Source organism: Miniopterus natalensis, chromosome 11 (genome assembly GCF_054644295.1).
Source record: "Miniopterus natalensis isolate mMinNat1 chromosome 11, mMinNat1.hap1, whole genome shotgun sequence".
Taxonomy (NCBI): domain Eukaryota; kingdom Metazoa; phylum Chordata; class Mammalia; order Chiroptera; family Miniopteridae; genus Miniopterus; species Miniopterus natalensis.
The window spans coordinates 23,865,194-23,886,506 of record NC_142091.1 but is presented as its reverse complement, the minus strand read 5'-3'; the positions used below and the strand labels follow the sequence as shown (position 1 = coordinate 23,886,506).

Genomic DNA, 21,313 nt, shown 5'->3' with positions numbered 1-21,313 from the left:
TAACTCTATGTAGCTTGATGTGCTGCTTTGAAACAGCTCCATAAAGATTTATATGCTTTCTTGTTTTCCTCCCAGGAAGACAGCTCATGAAAGCAATCTGAATAAACAGCAAAATAAAGGTTGTTTGGCCTGAGTCAGTTATCACAAACCTGTCGTTTTAGGGCCTCACACTAAATGTAAAATGTAGATAAAGCTCATGTAGAAGGTTCAATAATGGCCCCCCAAGGTGTCTACGTCAGAATCCCTGGAATCTGTGTACGTTATCTTATAGGATAAAAAGGAGTTTGCAGATGTGATTAAGGATTGAAATGGGAGGACTATCCTGATCACCCAGGTGAGCCCAGTGGTTTATAAGTGGGAGCAGAGGGAGAAACTACAACCAAAGACAGGAGACCATATCATAATGGAGGCAGAGATTTAAAAATGCTAAACTTTTGCTATTAAGATGGCAGAAGGAGCAAAGAACCACAGAATGAAAGGAACAGCCCCAGAAGCTGGAAAAGGCAAGGAAATGAATTCTCCGCTAGAGTTTCCAGAAGGAACCAGCCCTGCCAAAACCCTGACTTTAGCCAGTGAAACTGATTTTGGACTTCTAGCTTCCAGAACTGTAAGAGAATTAATCTGTACTTTTTTAAGCCACCAAGTTTGTGGTAATTTGCTAAGCAGCAATATGAAACTAATACAAAGCTTTTGACAAGTTTTATTGTGAAATATTGGATTTTAAAAAAGGTACAAAATGTCAACAGTCAGATGTGTACAAGTACAGTATTTCAAGTCTATACATGTGAACAGCTTAACAGGTTCACCTCAGAATGCATATTTAGACCAATACAATCTAAAAAGGACTGTAATATTCACAGGCTATTAATATATAAATAACTTGAGCCAAAATGACCCACACTGGTAAATGCTAATAGCTGAAAACAAGCTAAAAAGCACAATACGGCACACCATAGTATCTCCTACAGGTCCACATTTAAAGAATATCAGCTCATTATGTCAATACACTATAGATCCAGGACTGGGACTGAATTGCTAGTTTGTACAACTGCAAAAAAAATGTTATAAAGTCATGGAATAAAGAAAGAGCATTTAATTAGTGCTAAATACTGTGAAGCCCCTAAAAGATTTAGCAAAGCTTAATTATTTAAACTGATTTTCAATTTTCAATCTTTTACCTAAAAAAAGTGGGAAAGGGGCACCTTTCTTTTGCAGCAGCTCCAAAAAGGTATAAGAACTCTTACACATCTTATTCTAAAACCTTAATAACCACTGTGGATTGACAAATGACGATGAAACCAGAATATAAAACATTAAAACTTTAAAGAAAGATAATGCTATCTTATGAATTTAGCAAATCCTGCAAACATTAAAATCTGTGTTATGAAGGCAGTATGTAGCATTGTTGAAAGCACTAAATTTAGGAAGACCATTACATGACCTCATAAAAATAAACTGGTTTAGTTCTTCCAAGTCTTACTGATTCAGTCTTTTGCTATCACTTGAAAATTAACCTAGATTATGTTTTCAAACTGGACAAAGAATTATTTGATATTACTTTATAATGAATAACCATAGGAATAACCTACTGAAACATGAGTCATGTTAAAAAACAATTACAATCATCCTGTGTTTTAAGAAAAGATGACCTTTGATGACATTCATATTCGATGCTTGTTTAAAAAGAAAAATTTCCAAAATTGATAATCGGTTTACTTCAAACAAATTTACCCTTGCCCACAAATCTCTAAGAGAAAGAACTCTTCCACTCTATCCAGTATATCTAGCAATGCCAGATGCTTTCAACTTCAACGAAAAGTCTGAACTCGCATATATTAAGTAGGAGATCAATTCCATTACAGGCTAAAAACCAATGGATCAGAATATAATTAGTCAATAATTTCCCATAACCTAGCCCACCCTACCTTAACCTTTTATAGACAATTTTAAAGACTCTTATATAATTTTCTTATAAATAGTACCTGAACCTTAAACAATATTCCAATTTATTCAAAGATAGTCACAGATTGATTTAAAAGTTATTTAATTTTTTCCAGATTTGCTTTAAACTTACAAATTATGTATGGTGTACATAAATATTAACTTACATAACCACATATTATAAGGAAAGCAGATATATGGACCACTGCAGAAAAATTATAAATTTTTAAAATTTTTATAAAAGAAAAATAAGGCAAAACACGTAACTTATGAAATATGAACATGAAGCCATATCACATAAAAATAAAATTACTCTATCAGAAGTGACTTAAAATTAAATCTTTAGGGAAGTATTTTGACATAATTCAATGAATTCAATGACCAACAACTTCCCATATCACACAGAAACAAACCACGAAATCATCTAAAGTCTATATGCATTATCAGTTCTTAATGCAACCTCAAACATTTTACTAGCAATTTTGATTTCCTTTTGAAATAGGCTTCTGTACATATGCATTTATATACAAACATTATTAAACATGATATTAAAACAAACTATGTACAAAATATCAGCATTCCTATAAATAAAAACATTAGGTGGCAAAAAGGCACTTGTAAGTAAAAATCCACAGTAGTTTATACAAAACAAAACACATTTTACCTTGGATACTGTACAATAAACATTAATTCCTATACCAATAATGAAAATACTAGTTTACTAACTAATGTTAATTATGTAAATCTGAAAAAACATATTTACATATTCTCTGAAGTTCATTTAATAAAAGCACCATGATTCTCTCCTAAATTAATGTTGATGCAAAGTGAAAACACAACTACCAAAAAACCAGTGTTTACCATTTTCCTTGTTTAAAAGTTTCTGTATTTCTAAATTGGAACTGTTTATCTGAAATTAGCATGGTGTAAAACAAAAATCAAAACAAAAACCCTGATGCTATGATTTCTTAAAACCATACCTACTCTATTATTGCATGTTGCATTTTATAAAAAGCACTACTCATGCACTCCTTTACAACTGTTTAATACTATTGCTGGCAGAAAAGTTCCTGGATATCAAATTATTAAAAAGTTACTTCAAACCAGTTGAAGTTTTATTTAAATGTTTTACAACTTAAAAAATGTTGTATATCAGTTACAAAAGTGAATAGGAAACACACCAATTCATTTGGTGTGCAAAAATATTTTTCCACTACACAGAATTTAAGGGCGTCACTGAATTTTTTTCAAATTTACATTTTCAGCAGAAACATTAAATCAGTAACTTTCTCAAGGAGATGTTAGTATGCTTCCACTTTTGTCAAACTTTTTACCCTTTGACAATGCTGCAACCTGTTTGAGTAGTTCTCTGTTTTTGGCCTGTGGGAGACAAAAACATTTAAAACATTTAAGATTAGCAATATCTGAGGTATTAGTTCATGCTGAAGAATACTACTTGATGCTATTTTTTTCACTTATAGAGTAAATGAAACACTCAATGAAACACTAATATAATTAAATAAAAGTATATTTAGGTTCATCTCTTTAACTATGAGTATGTAAATGGAAAATTCTAGATTGATGTATAAATGTCAATATTAATTGTCCAAGGATATAACTGTTTACCCAAAAAAGGGCAACTTAAAGTGAATCTGCTTAAAGGAGGGTAAAACTTTTACATAGAAAAAAAATATTTGGTTCTTTATCCTAAAAAACATGAAAACTATAAAAATAAGTTTTACTTTATGATAAGATCAAATGACTCAAGTGATGATCTGGGAGGAATATTTCCCCATAAACCATACAAAGTCTTTCCTTTATAATTTGAGAAGTTATATCATCATTTTTAGTTTCCTGAAAGGCTAAAATTTTTTCAGAATTTCACTCTGTCATCTATCTGAACTGAATTTGCACTTCATTCAAATGTTCCATCCACCACTGACAAAGACACTATCCCTGAGCCAGTGCACTGTGACAATCACTAGTGTTTAGTGAGGAGGAACTCGAAGTAGGGATCCTCAGTATTCAGAGTCTTTTCATATTTTGACTGCCTGTCCCCCTATGCAATCTCTTAACTGTGGAAATGTAAATAATAAAAACCCACCATATATACAAGTACATTAATGATTAAATACTTTTGGAGTTTTTGAGCCAAAATGGGGAGAATATTGACAACAGTTTGAAATCTGAGCACTGCCCTAAAATAACAAAATTTTAAGAGATATCCTCTGGTTTATATTTCAAAACCATTTTCCTCCCCAGGTCTCAAAGACTTCTTATTTAGATAGACACCATCTTAAAAGTAGTTTCATGAAACAGAAACCTCTGCAAGCTCTGTATTTTCATTCCACCACTCTTTTCCAAACAAACTGTCCCTAATTAAAACTTATAACCTCCAAAATACAAATATTCTTAGAGCAATCTTATATTTGTAAGTCAAACATTTTTTTTTATGTTCGACTGCATGATTAACAGTATTTCTCTGTTCGAAGTTGTTAAATAATTAAGGTGGGAATTAAGAATTTCAATTTCAAATTTAGAAAATCATCAAGAATTGAAAAAGATTTTTATTTTTCCCTTTAAAACTAGAGTTTGAGGAATTCATAGGACAAATCATTAAGAATGCCTTTGATAGTGGAAGTCAAGCGAGCACACTCACAATCAAGTGGTTTATTACTCAGCTGACCAGTCCTAGTCAATGTTGTAGTTCTGAATTTTCTTTTTTTAATTAAATTTATTGGGCTGACATTGGTTAATAAAATTATTATATGTTTCAGGTGTACAATTATAATTCTATTATACATCATCTGAATATTACATTGTGTGCCCACCACCCAAAGTCAAATCTCCTTTCATCACCATATAGTTGACCTCCTTTGCCCTTTGTTACCTCTTCTTCCACCCCCTTTCCTCCTGGCAACCATCAGATTGTTGTCTGTATCTCTAAGTTGTTGTTTGTTTTGTTTGCTCATTTGTTGCTTTCCATTTTATATCTCACAAATGTGAGAAAAATCATATGGTTCTTGACTTTTTCCATCTGACTTATTTCCTCAGCATATTTTCATCAAGTTCTATCCATGTTGTTGCAAATAGCAGTATTCTTTTTATTGTTAGCTACAGATTAATTTGTAACTGTAATAGACTTACTGGCTAAAAAAAAGTATCTTCAAAAACAAATTTTAAAATACAAACTTATGAAGAGCATAAAAAAGAATATGTCTGCAAATTTGCATCAAAGAGACCTCCATTGGATCTGTAAGTTATACAAAAGCATTTACAATGACATGTCAGATCATTAAAAAGTTAATCTTCAATTTTATCTCAATCATCAAGAAATAAACAAAAATGACTTTATAATTTTCATATTCTAAGTATGAAATACCAGAACTCAAATATTTGGTAATGAAAACCATTTTTCCTTTTAATTCTTTAGCCGCCGATTTTCTATTTGTATTTATATATTCAGTCTCCTAATCAAGTCACTAATAAATTTATTTGCTGATAAATTATGCAAAAATAAATGCCTTTTAGAAAAATAAACAGTGCATCAGGTGTTAACTGGAGACAAGCCCCAAGCTGTCTGTTCTAATATAGATACAATAAAAATATATTTTATAATGCAATATTTAAATATAAATACCTTAAAAATTTTTATGCTAATATTAGTTCACTATGCACCCTCAAAAATCCATTAAATTATTTTAAAACTCTTAACCAAGTTAAGTTAAATGTTTAGACATGCTGGCCTAACGGAATGAATATCTGGATTAAGAACCACACATATCCTGCTTTGAATCCTCGCTCTGCTACTTACCTGCTAGGTAACCTGCAGTCTATTTTCTCACATGTAAAAAGAAACTTCACCCCCCATAACAGGAGTTGAAAGAACTAATCAAATATATAAAACACTAAGCCAAACACAAGTAGCTCACACACAGTAGGCACTCAAATGTTAGTACTTTCCTCTATCAACTTATCACCTGAATAAAAGGTAGCTTTAATTATTTGGTATTCTTGACATTTTAGATAATTTAGGGTTGTTTTGGGGGGGGAAGGAGCTTTTATATTTTGTACAGTTTTTTCTTGTGATGCTCAATGCTTTTTTTCCTCAGGTTTGATAGTTTAAAATGTTCTGAGAGCCATTGGAGCAAGGTTAATTTCCTGCTACAAGGTTCAGTTTCTTACCACAAAAAGACAAGACAAATAGTTAACTATGTTTACTCACCTACTAGTACGTGGTTGCTAAAGGGAGTAGGGTTAAAGGAGGGTACTGAACTGTAAAAGGGTATCTCCAGCAATAACAGAAAAGATATAGGAAAGTGGTCTGATAACAAAGATGAAACAGAAAACCTATATAACATGAGGTAGTAGGAAAAGTATAGGACAGGAGAAAATACAGTCAGAAGATGCAGGTTTCACTTTGGACTATTATGTGAACACAGCTTCATCCCACATAACTCAAAGTTACCTTAAGGAGCAAATACAACAGCCTATGTAAAATCATGTTGAAAATGTCATACTTCTAATGTAAATATCAGTCACTATTCTATCATATGAAAATTTAGCTATCAATCAAGGGGAGGTAGGCTTAAGATGCCTATCAGGCTAAGATGTTAGAGGTTGCCCTGTGCTTACACTACAAAAAACAACAATAAGCTGCTCTTCGGAACAGCGAGAAGTCCTAAGTTTTATCACGTTTAAGTACTGCTCAGTTTTTCTGTTACTTCATTCTGGATTTACTCCAGAGTTTCAGTTATACCACATTAAATCAGAGATCATCATATAGAAGGTTTTGTTCCCAGGTTATCATTTAGCATTAATAACTGAATGAGAAAAATAAGAATATCGTAAAACTAATACTTGCTTGGTAGGTGATAAACAAGAATGCATAAGAAACTCAATATATGGGCAATCTCTTAGGACACAGGGAAAATGGGCAGTTCCATAAATCACCATTCAACAAGTTATCTGAATGCCTACTTATGTGCCAGGTCTATGCAAGGTTTCTCTTTAAAATTCTTTGTAATAATACAAAGAATCAAAAGTTAAACTGAGTAGACAGCGTTAAGAGTAGGCAACTTGTAATTCAAATTTCAACAGGTTCCTAAATCTACTTCTAATCTTACTCAATTTAAGCTACTTTCAAGGAAGTATGAATAATACAAAGCCAAAAGATAGAAATAGCAAATATCCCTTGGAGGGCAGTATCCTTCCTTTCCCAAGCTGCACTTTCCCATCAAGAGACTACTAGTCTGTGTGCTGGCATCTTCTTTGTTTTTAAAACTTCTTAAACCCTGTTACCCAAAGATTAGTTCTACAAATGTAAGAGTATAAATCAATAGAATATGTAATTAATTTAATGTGGTCTAATTTCTAAATTTATGAAACCTAGGTGAGTAAAAGCTTGGATGCTCTCCATCTCTGTGTGCCAGACATCAGATACTACCTTCTCTGAAAACTGTGGTGACTCTTGGCTTCAGCATTCAGTTGTTCTCTATACTAAAATCCTACCGAGTATATATGTTTGGTAGTATTTTGAGGCTGACCTAGACACCTTATATCACTGCAAACAGTGTAAATTTCCTCCACTTGAGGTCCCTGAAAATTGGTTTTCTACACTCACCTCCCCTTCCCATCATCTGGGAGGAAATAGGAAGAATAACTGCACAATGTACTAAAGACCTTGTTTTTATAAGTCTGATTTTTAATGTTTTGCTTTTCAATGATCAATTGAACATACTGCAATGACATCCTCCTCTAAAAACTTCATTTGAAGTTAAGGCAGAAGTTTTCAGAATTAATATACTTAATCCCCTATCGAGTGATTTCAAGCAATAACTTTTTTTAAAAAAATATGATTTTATTGACTTCAGAGAGAGGAAGGGAGAGAGCTGGAAACATCAATGATGAAAGAGAATCCCTGAAAGGAGTCGGCTGCCTCCTGCATGCTCCCAACTGGGGATCGAGCCTGCAACCTGGGCATGTGCCCTGACGGGGAATCAAACTGTGATCTCCTGGATCATAGGCCAATGCTAAACCTCTGAGCCACACTGGCTGGTCTCAAGCAATAACTTTTACTGGGAGCAGGATTAAAAACTACTGCAAAGTCTAAATCAAAGCTGAAAACGCACCAAATATGCATAAAATAGTATTACCAATACCAGTCTAAGAAAATGAATACTATTAACAAAGTTTAGCCTTCCTTGCCTAACAGTTTACATAAACGTCACTTACCTGAAGCTGTTCCACAGTTTCTTTGTGAGCTTTTTCCATACTGTTCATCTTTGTTCTCAAGTTTGACTCTTGGTACTGAAAGTCTGCCTTTAGTTCAGTTAACTGATTAAAAACCAAACAAAAAAACCACATATATGTATACATATATATATATGAACATACACAAATAGACTATTTTAAATATTCTTCACAATAAACTCACAATTCATTAAAAAAGTGGAAGATGTCAACAGTGGTTTCCTGAGTTTTATAACTTATCTAGAATTTGTTTTGTGAAATGATGAATTCTATCTACTTTAGTATAATTTTAATGTTAAGATGATATTAAACCATCAGTAAAACTTTTGAGAAGTTGCCTTTTTGTTTCTATTTAAAGGACTTCACTGGAGTGTTTGGCAAGTGGTATGCCAACAGGAAAGCTTAAAGGTTAATAATTTGAAAATGCTTCAATTAAAATGTACTTTATGTTATATGTAAACAAAGTAAACAATAAAACTGGTTTCGAGTTAAAATAATTTCTCAGTGATTAAGAAACAAGTTTCACGCAGAGCAAGTCCAAAGAGAAATGATCTTATGAACCAAGAGCTAAATTGCTTTCATTTGACAATGTATGATAGAATTATGCATCCAATTCCAACTAATATTCGAGGTAAAAAAGGAGAACAAAGCACAAATACAACTAATAAGTAATAAGAAAGGAAAAGGGGTTACTTTAAAATTTGGGCTAAATTACACAAATGTAAGAAAAAAGCAAAGAAGGCGACATGACAGTTGTTCATATATATGTCAATGACACACAAAAATAGAAAATCTCATGACTTTACAGTGAAAAGTAAGTTGGTATTATGTAATTCCACTATCAGAACCAGGTATAAGAAAGCTTCTGGATAGTTTTACATGATTTTTATTATGTAAGCTTTAAGGTCTGCAGGTTTTTTTTGTAATTCTGTAGTAGCCAATAATCTGAAAGATGTACAACAGCAAAAAGAGAGGAAGTCATAGTGTCTTATATTCTTACTCTCTGAATAAAAGCCAATGCTTTCATCAGATTCAAACAACAACTGAATTCTCGCTTTTCTATAGTACAAAGGAATTCCTGTTCAGAAATGCCAGTTCACATCAGAACAGCTAAGATAATTATCCTAGTTCCTATATTCTGTGAGTTGCCTTCCGGATTACGAATTTCTGAAAGACAAGAACTGTTTCTTATTTACTCATCTTTGTATCTTCATGATTAGTATGTGCCTGGCTCTAGAAGTCACTAAATAAAGTGAAATAAATTTAAGAAAATAACTTGGTTGTCTTAAATTTACATTGAAAGAAAAAATTGCAAATATGAAGTTATACAAGGCTTACAATTATTACTTTCCTGACAACACTAATTCCCATACCCACTAGTGTTTTGGAAGAAATAAGGAATACTAACAAAAGCAGAAAACTCAATGTAGTGCACTACTAACATAGGACAGTTATGCTGGGAAAAAGAAAAGTCGCTACTAAAAAAGTCAAAATTCCACAATTCATTACTACTTGGTTTTGGAATCATTACTATAGTAACCTTACCATTTTATTCAACTTTTATCTAGGTTAATACAGATATACCCATTTTAGTGCAATAGAAATGTCTAACATTTTGTGCGTGAAACAAATTTCCATAAAAGCTCATTAATTTAAAAAATCCTGCAGTTAATAGAAATTACCCTAAAAAATATGACACTTATAACTATCCTATTTTTATCTTATGTTAATCCTAAATTTCCTATACTGAAATTGCTTAAAATAAGGTACAAAAGTATTAAAATAAACTTAAATCCTCTAATCATCAAGGTGTGGGAAATATAGCATAAAAGTTGTCAAATGCCAGCGGTAAAAGCTAGCTCAGACTGAAACGCTATTATAGATACTTGGAACAGGTAATTCGTGTATATATTCATAATTATGTCTTGTTTATAATTTTAAAATGAATGTTTTCAATCTTTTCCTACTGCATAAGATGTCTGAAATAGATCAAACTACTCTAGGACCAATAAAATAAGTACAAAAATAGGCTCTACCCCCAAAGATGACCAAACATTAGTAACAGCAGCTATGAGCACTTACACATGCCAGGAGATGGAGTAAGTACTTTACATTTTCATTTCATTGTTAACAACCATCCCATTAGATGGAATTAATACTCTCATTTTTAAAATGAGAAAATTGAGGCCCAATGAGGTGAAAGCATTCTGCTTAAGTTCACCCACAAAGTATTAGAACTTTTCACTAAATAGACAACATATTTGATTTTCTTAATCTAACTGATAAACAAAGTCCCAATAAATACACTTACTTCCTACAAAATTATCTTACACACCTAATGCTAATCACTAACTAAAACACAGGAAATTTCCACAGCATTACTTTTCACCAGTTATTTGACCTCTACTTAAATACGTGATTGGAATATCAAAGACTATATTCAATTGCTCTCTTAAATCATAAGAATTCACATAATATATCATTTACATCTCATTTTCAAATTAAGACATTAGACCCTATTTTAAATTACAGGCTTACTGACAACTAACGCTCAGAAATTATTACAATTCTAATCAACTCTCAATTAACTCTTAGAACAAAAATTCTGAAAGACTATTTTACTTATCTTCACTAGATGGCTTAGGTTCCAATTTGGGCTTTTGTAATGTGTCTTATGAGAATCATGCATAACAAACATTACCAAATTAATGAAAGTCTATTAAAATTTGCAATTAACAAGCGAGAGTCAATATGTAAATCTTACCAGGCTTCAGTGAACCATGTTCTTACCTTTTTATCTTTTTCTAAAATGGTCTGGTCTCTCTGTTGTAAGAGACGCTTAAGTGACATCACTTCTTCTTTCAGTTGGCTTATAAGGACAAAATTGTCTGTTCCCCCACTATCTGCTGACTGATTTATAGAGCTACTAAAAAGAAAAAAAGTAAAACACAGTTAAATGAAGTAGAAGGAAAATGAGCAGGTGTTCAAATTGCATAAATTAGACAATTCCACAAACATCCTTAAAGCTAATGCAAAAAAATATGTACCTGACAGAAATGGATGCAACTGGCAAATTACCTTACTAATGGCACACATTACATACACCTGCAGAAATATAATTCAGTATTAGCTTTTAGGGGGTCAATACTTCTAGTGTAAAGCAATAGGCAGCCAATTTGTACAGTAACATCAGCAAACTTTTGGCTAATGAACTAAAACAAAGTCACGCTCATAATACTTTAAATCTAAAAACATTTTCCAAGCAGGTCAATTTAAAATATCACAATTAGATTTGTGTTTCATTGAATAATAATTAAGATAAAAAGAATGTTCTCTATTCAGATTTGTTTTCCTGTTTTCAAAACCCAAATTTATTTCCCAAATAGAACAACATAGTTCAGTGCCACTTTCTTATTGCCAAAATTAAGTTAAAAAATTTTAACTGATTATGCTTACTCTTCTGGATGACTCAAAAAAGTCAATGTAGAAGATATATGTTTCTATTCTTTTACCTAGTAATTACTGGCAATCAACCATAACTGTTCCACTAAGTTGAATTTTCGCTAAAGGAATTCATTTTTACCTATCTCCATTAGATGGCTTAGATTCCAATTTGGGCTTTTTCTTTGGAGTTTCATTCTGAATTGCTGCAGAGGATTTATGGCTGAAACCAAACATTAATAAGAAAAATTAGAGTAAAAAGGGCTGAGGCACCAAGTGATGTTATTATTCTTCTCCTAAAATGTTACCAAATATCACTGATTTTTTAAAAGCCTAAGTAACAAGGTTAAAGGGCTGTCACATTTACAAAATACTTTTCAAAACACTTCAGAAACTATGTTAACATATTTACCTCTGTTTCCACAGTCCCTGCTCTTGTTCTGGACTCAGATTGCTGATTCTGAAAAATATATAAATGACACATAACAACAACACTTACTTAATACTAACAGCATTCTTCTCAATGAAATCACATTATATACGATTATCTTTTGTTCAGAGAAAGGCATATTCAATTAAGTTTTCAGAGTAAGCAAATACATATTGGATAAGTCACATTCTAATAAGATAAATTTTAATCAGATGACTACGAGCCTTCCTAAGTTCTTCAAAATGGTACAAACATAGGGACTGAATTTTATTTTAACGAGGACCTCCAAATTCAGTTTAATATCATACTAAGGGTATGGGGTATATGACTATGAAACACAACAGGGTGCCCCATACTTAGGCTGCCCTTACTATTTCAGACAGATACTCTACCATTAGAGTCAAGGCCTTCCTAATAACCCTACATGAAGATTCTTCCTTTGGAGTAACTCAAGTTGCTCAAAATAGTGTGTCAAGTTGAACAAGGAAACACCTTAATTTCCTTGTTTCTTGCCTACTTTTCCTAAGAACTCTCTCCAAAGTCCCTAGACCTTTCTTTAGTCAGTACTCTGAAGAAGTCACGCTGAAAATATTGGGAAATTTCATAGCACAACTGATTTAAGATTTACTTATAATTAGTACTTACTACATCTCTTCAATTATGCCATATTAATATAACCACTTTGTAATGCACTATGAATCCTACAAACTTTCCCCTTGTACTTGCGCATTAGCCAACTCTTCGTTAACCCCGAGTTTACTGACTCAACATGTATAGAGCATCTCCAATGTACCAGACACCCTGTATTTACACAATGTAAGAGATGTTAGAAGACCTGGGTTGTGTGGCCTTTTGCAAGGTACTTAAAATTCTTCGGCCTCAGTTCCCTCATCTATAAAGTAGGTATAATATATATGAGGATTAAATGAGTTATGTATGTATAAGTACAGTGCTAGCATATACAATAACTAGAATATATATGTGCGTGTATAAAACTTTCTATTGTATAGAAGTTTTTTTAAAGCAAAAGTGAAAAAACATGCTCTTAAAAATCACTTCTAAGTAAATAGCAAGTTGGGGAATTAATTCTCTAATCTACGAACTTGAGTTTTTCTTTACTTGTGGCAATGTATGGCAACCTTACTAAGGAATGCATTTTGTTTCTTTCAAAAATTTAATTATAGTATTAGCAAACCACATAATGGCACATGAATTAATAGCACTATCCAGATTTCAAAGTGAGAATAATCACATTAGTAATAGTTGAACAGAAACACTTAGAATTTTCATCCTTACTTTCTGAGGTGGGCCATTCCTGGATCCAGACTGACCAGAATTTCTTCCCTTCCCCTCTTCCATCACTATGTATCACAATATGTATGTTCCTCATAATTGTTCTAATCCACTGAACTTAAGGTAGGACCCCACAAACTGGTTGACTACATGCCAAAGATCTATATGTATCAAATACAAAACAGTACTTGTATTTCTTAAGTAAGCAAAAGGAAAAAGAGTCAGTACCATCCTCTTTCCCTTGACTTTTGAAATCTGTCATTTTTAAAAGATTAAGTTATTGTCACAGAATTTGATCTTCATAAACATACTCTGAGTCTGTCCTTTCACATCACACTAAGACACATTTATCTGTAAAGGACAAAGGAAAGGGACATTTCAGCTGAGTCTTAGGAGTAGGTCTGCCGGATACCATTTGTCATATTTTTTATTAAAGCGAGAAGCAAAAACAGGAAAGTTTTATGTTACTTTGCTCCTTGGGATACTCTGATATAAAGACAAGATTTCTTCAAAATAGCCAGATTAAAAGTCACTATTTGGTCTACCACTGTTACATCCAGAAAGCACAACACAGTAAGGCAAGTGGAAAAATTGCTCCTGTAGTAAACAACGTCAGGGCCTCAATAATACCCTATAATCTAATAATGTGTTTGCCTTGATTTAAAATCATATTTTAACTAGAACCATATTATATTCTGAATATATCACTGTGTTCCTAACTATGGTAGGCATCAGTTTTCTGTAAATAAAATTAAGTTTTGCCTACCTAGAGCTTTAAAGACCTGTAGAGAAATTTGGGAAAAAATAGTGAATTCTTCTGAAAATCTGCGTATCATGCTCCTGTGCTCTCCATTTAAATTTGTGTTCATATTTCAATATTCTTGATTTTTCCCTGATGAGTAAAGCCACACTTAAAAACCTTTATACTACACACATAAAGTGTTAAGATATTACTACAATATAATTCCCCCCAACACTTTAAAAATCAGGTAGTTCTTTATATTTGAATAGACTTGCCATGTGTTTTTTAAAGCTACAGCAAAACACCACCAGTTAAAAAAATTACTTCTCACACTTTGAGAACCTTCAAGATTTAGAATGTTTCTATCATGGTCACAAATGATAGTATTACAATCTGTTCTCAAAAATACTGAATTTACATTTCCTAGTCTCTGGTTTAATTTTGTTTTAACTAAAACAAATTAATGATAACAAAGGTAAGTAAAAATTTTACAAGTAAAGTCCTAACAATTATTTAAATAAAAATAAAAAAAAAAGAAAATTGCCCCTGCTGGGTGGGTGGCTCAGTTAGTTAGAGCACCATCCCACCCACCAAAAAGGCTTTGGGTCCGATCCCCAGTCGGGGCTTGTACGGGAGGCAACCGATTGATGTTTCTCACATCGATGTTTCTTTCTCTCTCTCTCTCTCTCTCCCTCCCTCCCTTCCTCTCTCTCCAAAAATCAATAAATATATCCTTGGGTGAGAATTAAAAAAACACACAGAAAATTGAGGCTTTAAAAAAAAAAAATCATCACCTGAGGAAGATGTGCTTGTATTCTGACTCCATGAAATTCCCTAAATGTTGTATCTTTATTATAACGGTAAATAGCTAAACACAGTCTATGTGCATAATTTAATACACTGAATAAAGTGGGGAAACAACCCTAGACGCTCAAGAAGTTTACTGTGTACAATGGAAACTAGCACATAGCTAGTATTTGCATTAAATGCCTGAATTTTAGAAAACATGATTTCAAAGTACTTACTTGTGATGGCTACTGCTGTGCCGATGGTGATGGTGATGATGGTGGTGATGATGTTTTGAATGATGCTGGTCTTTCTCGGTAAGAGACGAAGATGATGAATTTGAATGCGAAGATCCCAGGCTCTTCCTTTGTTCTTTTGTCTTCTGTAAAACTCTTTTGTATGATAAAGTACAGAGCCAGCATAATAACTTTCCATCAACCTATTTAAAGAAAATGTTTGTATTAGATTAAATGTACCTATTACCTGGCGATAAGTGAAACTAGGTAATATAAAGCGCTAAACTTCTAGCTATATTTCTATTTCTCTCCATCTCCCCCCCACCCAGGGTTGCAAAATGGAAGTAAAATTAGACTTTTCTGAAACTTGGGAAGTCATAAAATTGGTGAGGATGATATAGACTTCCATTAGTTTTGAGGCATTTTTTACTTTGGAGAAAGAAACTTGTTTTCTTATTATGAAAATGAGAATAAATTGATAGCATATTTCAAAGAAATATTACTGAAGCACTAGCTTTAATTCTTAAATCACTGTGTAATTACTAAAATAGCAAAGTATTTCTCACTACAGTAAAAACTGCTTATTTACAGATCAAAGGAGAGCTTGAATGACATATTCCGTCGATTCTCATTATTCACAGATTTCACATTAGTAAATTCATCACCTACTTGCTAAAATGTATCTGTAACCCCAAAATCAACTTGCAGCGCTTTCGTGATCATTCATGCACACGCACAGAGCAGCAAATAATTTGTGCCGCTGGATGGCAATCTTCCCAGCTCAGGTAGAACAAGGTGATGCTCTGCTGCCTTCTTCTTTTAGCTCTCATACTGTAAACAAGTGTCTTTCTCATGGTCTATTAGTGCCACTTTTTTGCATTTTGTGCTTATCAGTAATTTCACTGTTTAAAATGGTTCCCAGGTGTAGTGACATGATGTGTAGTGTTCCTAAGCACAAGAAGGCTGTGATGTACCTTATGTAGAAAATACACGTTAGATAAGCTTTATTCAGGCATAGTTATAATGCTGTTTGCTATGAGTTCAACTTAATCAATCAACAATATATATTAAGGTCTGTTTAAACAGAAATACACACAAAACAAAACAAGATTATGTCCTGATCACCATGCTGTGACCAGGGGCAAAAACCTAATCCTGTAATTGCCCGTAGGAGCAACAGCTCAGTATTCACAAAGTGAAAGTTAGCAGCAACTTTACCCAATGCTACTATAAAAAACAGGAATCAACTGTACATGTCAAGGGGGGGGGAAGAGACTTCTTTCCAAAATTATTAAGACTAAACCTACAAAAATAAAGTTAAGTTTCTGCCTTCTATTTGTTCACCCCAAAAGTGCTGGAAGGACATTTCTACAACTAGGGGACATATATTGCTGTGGGAGCAGCTAGGGGGGTTCCTCAAAGACAGTCACCTCTAAATTAACTGAAACTGAGACAATAGGAGGTCTGTGTGAATGCTGATCAGCAGAGGAATGTCATAAAGAAAAACAATGATTTAAAATGAGCCCTAAATCAAAAGGCCCAAGACTAACTTTGAATTATACATGTTAATGTGCCATCAGGTAGTTTTCCACACCATTAACACCAAATAACTTGCAAAAGGGTAAGTAGCTGAAAGGATTTAAAAGCAGTAATTCTCCCAAACCAATTGTTAGATAACCAAGTAGTACAGAACAGCCACCACAAAATGTTTTTTAAAGTACAGTAATCTCAGTTGATCAACATGAATCTAATGTGGTGCAAAAAAGGAGAAAATGCACAGTTCCTGCACTTTCATTTAACTACCTGCTTTCAGGGATCCAAAGAATACACCAAGTCGCAGTAGTGTATTCATTATAATGACTTCCAATTTGTTGGTGTTTAACTTAATTTCCAGCATACGTCATAGCATAAATAAAACATACCTTTCTTCTTCCTTCCTCCTTCCGATCAAAAGCACATTGTTGTTTGCACTGTTCACAGGTCTGAGGTGGTCCATATTTCTTTTCTGAATTTGTGCAACGCTGACATTTCGTACCAATAAATGCTGCAATTATGTTACAGTACTGACAAGGCTTAGGCTGAAAAACAGATATATATTTTTCTTAAGCAAGACATTTTAAAATATTAAAAACTTGCTGCATAAAATATACCCCGTGTACAGACCTATTTCTGGAATTAAGGAAACTAATAGGTAAAAAAAAAAAATTTTTGTCAAATACAGGAAGTCCTCAGTTAACATCATTGATAGGTTCTGTGACTTGAAGCAAATGATGCATATCGAAACCAATTTTACTATAGGGTAAAATATCATATTCAATGACATAACATTTCAATGTTTATAATGTTTCTATTCATTTAGTAAAATTTATTTTTAATTATGAAACTTTCTGTTACTCTATTGAATAGTTTAAAAAGACCATGAGAAACATTTATGATTTGCAATATATGTTATACAATACAAAAACTACAGGGGTAAAGGTCTTAAAGAATGAAAACAGAGGTACACATTGATAGAAAATTTTCATGTAACCAATATTTGGGGAATAAACTTCTAATTTAATATCCTGGTTGGCTTAGTCACTATACCATTTATTCAAAAAACATTTACACAGGTACAGATGATGCAAGAAATATATACTAAAGGTGAGCTTTCAACTTTTAAAAATTGGCATAAGCACACCTTGGTTTTCTTTGATTAACTGTGAAAAGACAATTAAGGATTTTATAGAGCCTGAAGGTCAACACTTTGCCTAATCATGATTGTAACAGACCAATAATGACTGTAGTATACATGTAAGAAAAGAAATTTGTATTAGAAAAATGTCATGACTTTTGTGAATAAATGCCTTAATTGTTCCGCTATATAAAAATTGTTGGATGTTCTGAAGAAGAGAGAAAAGCACGATTATGCAAACTTTATCAATAAGTAGGTTCTCCAGAACCAAGAATTTATTACATATGAATCTTTAATGAATTTCACCTTGCATTTCAATATATATAAAACATACACATGACTGTTTTTATTTTATTTTTTAAAAATATCTTTTTTGATTTCAGAGAGGAAGGGAAAGGGAGCGAGAGATAGAAACATCAATGGTAAGAGTCACTGATTGGCTGCCTCCTGCGGACCCCCTACTGGGGATCTAGCCTGCAACCCGGGCATGTGCCCTGACCAGGAATTGAACTTTGATCTCCTAGATCATAGGTCGATGCTCAACTGCTAAGCTACGCTGGCAAGGCTATGACTGCTTTTAAATGTTGTCATCCTCCCCATAGACTGTCTATAGAAAATTTATTTCCTGAAATATTTTGACCTGTTGAAATATTTAAGAACATAACTATACATATATATATATGTATATATATATGTATAAGTTCACCTGTATGAAAAACATTGGCTAGTAACAATAACATGAAACAAAAATAAATGACATACTTACCGTGCCAAACTGCTTCACGTTTTGAGCACACTTCTTACAAATTGTATTAGTTTTGCTGAAAAGGAAATTGTAGGTGATCAAATTTATGCAGCTTTCTGAGATAATTAGCATGAGGTTGAACTAAAGAAGATAGAGTACAACTTGTTTTAGTAGTACTTAAAACTCACTCTAAAAAGAACCAACAATTTTTTAAAAATACAAACATAAGGATCTTTTTAGGGTTGTCTATTATTCAAATTTACTCCTATTAACTTAAGAAAGCAATTGCGGTGCCGCAAGAATTTTTAAAACATGAAACACCTGACTACTTAGTCAGGGGAACTGACCTCTTTTCCCTTATTGCCAAATAAAAAAATAACAGCCCTGGCTGGTGTGTTCAGTGGTTAGAGCACTGGCCTGTACATGGGAGGGTCTCAGGTTCAATTCCAGGTCAAGGGCCCATCCTGGGTTGCAGGTTCGATCCCCAGCCCCTCTGGGAGAGTGCAGGAGGCAACCAACAATGTGCATCTCTCACATTGCTGTTTCCCTGTCTCTCTCTCTCTCTCTCTCCCCCTCCCTCCCTCCCTCTCTCTCTCTCTCTCCCCCCTCCCTTCCCCCCTCCCTTCCATTGTCTCTAAAAAAATCAATGGAAAAAATATCCTTACTCTTTGGGTGAGGATTAAAAGATAATAGCAACAGCCAACATAACAATAGCCAGCCGGTGTGAATAAATGAAATACCTATTTTTTTTTGGTCAGATCCACAAAAAATATATTTTTTGGCGTGCTGCAGAATTTTAGTAATTAGTTTACATGTGCCATGAGATGAAAAAGGTTGAAAATCACTGAATTAAGATAAATGTTCTTTACACATTTTCATTATGCATTTCTGATAAACAAAACAGTCTTAATGTTTCATATCTTGTTGCAAGATCTTCACACTTGCTACCATTTATGGAGAGCACTACATGTCAGTGTCTACCTAACCTTCCGGGGGGCCTTCTCCACAAGCATGCCCACACCAACTTATGAAGAAATTACTTGTTCTTCTCTAAGTTCCCCTCTTGTGTGTACTCTAATTTTCTAGCAGGAACTATCGTATTAAAAATCCCAGATTTCACTCTTGGAAGGTAGTTGGCAACACTATAGGCCTTCCCTCAGGTCCGTGTCAGCACTAACATTGAGCCACTTTTTTAGCTTAGTACCTGCTTACATTTGAATTTCTTGTTATCAAGGCTATACATTTTCCATATAAGAATTTATTTCCTCATGTTCAAACTGAAGTCTAGATGTAAAATAACCATTAAATTTTTTTTGGTCAACATTCTCTCTTCCACGACTTAAAAGTTAAGAAGTTAAAACATTTTTCAAAATATACTTTAATACAAATATGGAGTTACAACCCCCAAGTATTCTCGACAGACAATACATTGTCTTTAACAGTCAAAAACTGTTCAGCATACAAACCTCTCTTGTTGAAATTCTGATCTGCAGTAAGTACATTTTACAATAGGATGTGCAATCCGACATTCCTGTAATAAGACAGTGAATTAATCAGTATCTGTATCAAAGTCCCAAGTTTCACTTTTCTGGTTTAAAATCATTACCTAACCTAGTCAATGCCTAAAACATTAATAAAATCTGTCCCCCAATGTAGACAACTGGGTGATTTATCATACAAGTGGTGTAATTCCTTAGGGAAGCCGTAGGTGTCTTTGTCTTTATTAGATGTGGGGGCTATGCTACTGATAAAGCTGTCAGGGCCGATTTCAAGCATTGGTTAAATGTGAAACTACTTATTATTTTGCACCGTTGCTCACAGACAGCATCCCGGCTTTAATGGGATGGGAGGAGCTCCAAATCATAGAGCATTCTGTTCCCAAGCCAGTCGCTTCGCTTTCCTGGACAGGGAAGAAGGATGCCATCAGCTTTGCTGCTTCAGGTTCCTAGCAAGAAAGTGCAAAAACCGTCCCCTGCCTCCCGGTGGAAGGAGAGGACAGACCAGGCAAAGAAGGAAAAAAAAAAAAAAAAGATAAAAAAACCATCTCCACCCCAGGGTCTCTGCGGCATAGACAGGTGGCTGTCTCAGTCAGCCCCACCCCTGAGACCCCTGAATGTTGTTGGGGCCCGGACCCCTCCTGGGGCGCCTGGAAGAGGGCAGGTTTCTGTCTCCCTCTCAGGGGCCTCTCCCAGCTGTTGCCCAGGTCATCCGCTAAAGGGGGTCCTCGGGTGAGGGGGCGAGGGCTCCAAACCCCCAAGGCGCCGGCAAAGAGAGCGGGGCTGCAGTGCAGCGGCTCCCCAGCTCCCTCGGGCTGCGGCCGAGGAAACCCCGCCCGCCCGCCGCCCAGCGCCCACGGACCTTGCAGAGCTGCTGGCCCTGGGAGAGCTCCTCGAAGGGATAGCGCTGGGTACACTTGGTGCAGGCGTAGAGGGCCGAGGCCGCCATCCTGCTCCTCAGTCTCCTCCTCCACCGCCGCCCGCTCCGAGGCGGGGCCCTACGGGGAACTCGGGCGCCGCCGCCCGGGCCGCGGGCTCCTCCTCCTCCCCCTCCCCCTACCTCGCGCCCACCAGGGCCTCGTCCGCAGCCCAGGTCCCTGTGGACGCCGCCGTCTCCCTCCGCCTCCACTTCCGCCCCAGCCCACCAAGTGACGCCGTCCCAGCAGCTCCCGCTTAGGCCCCGACAGCGGCGGAGGGAGACGAAGCGGGTAGTTCGCTGCAGTTTAGCTGCGCGGCAGCGGATCCGCTTCCTTCTCGGCCTCCCTTCCCCATCCCTG

The 21,313-nt window shown here is 34.7% G+C and overlaps 1 protein-coding gene across 3 annotated transcripts; it reads right to left on the bottom strand.

Annotated features, from left to right (window-relative positions):
* Nucleotides 1–684: 684 nt before the first annotated feature.
* FAM76B (family with sequence similarity 76 member B) lies at nucleotides 685–21,018 on the bottom strand. Of its 3 annotated transcripts, XM_087821602.1 has the most exons (11): nucleotides 20,899–21,018; nucleotides 20,360–20,485; nucleotides 20,007–20,071; nucleotides 18,562–18,616; nucleotides 17,044–17,199; nucleotides 15,125–15,324; nucleotides 12,047–12,094; nucleotides 11,777–11,857; nucleotides 10,984–11,119; nucleotides 8,176–8,277; nucleotides 685–3,321 (listed from the first exon to the last, which is right to left on the bottom strand). In XM_087821602.1, the coding sequence occupies exons 1-11, from the start codon at nucleotides 20,983–20,985 to the stop codon at nucleotides 3,232–3,234; spliced, it is 1,146 nt and encodes a 381-aa protein (XP_087677728.1). In that variant the 5' UTR covers nucleotides 20,986–21,018; the 3' UTR covers nucleotides 685–3,231. The 3 variants fall into 3 exon arrangements, with proteins under 3 accessions (XP_087677728.1, XP_087677726.1, XP_087677727.1); XM_087821600.1 differs by lacking the exon at nucleotides 20,360–20,485; XM_087821601.1 differs by lacking the exon at nucleotides 20,360–20,485 and having other exon boundaries at nucleotides 10,984–11,116.
* Nucleotides 21,019–21,313: the final 295 nt, after the last annotated feature.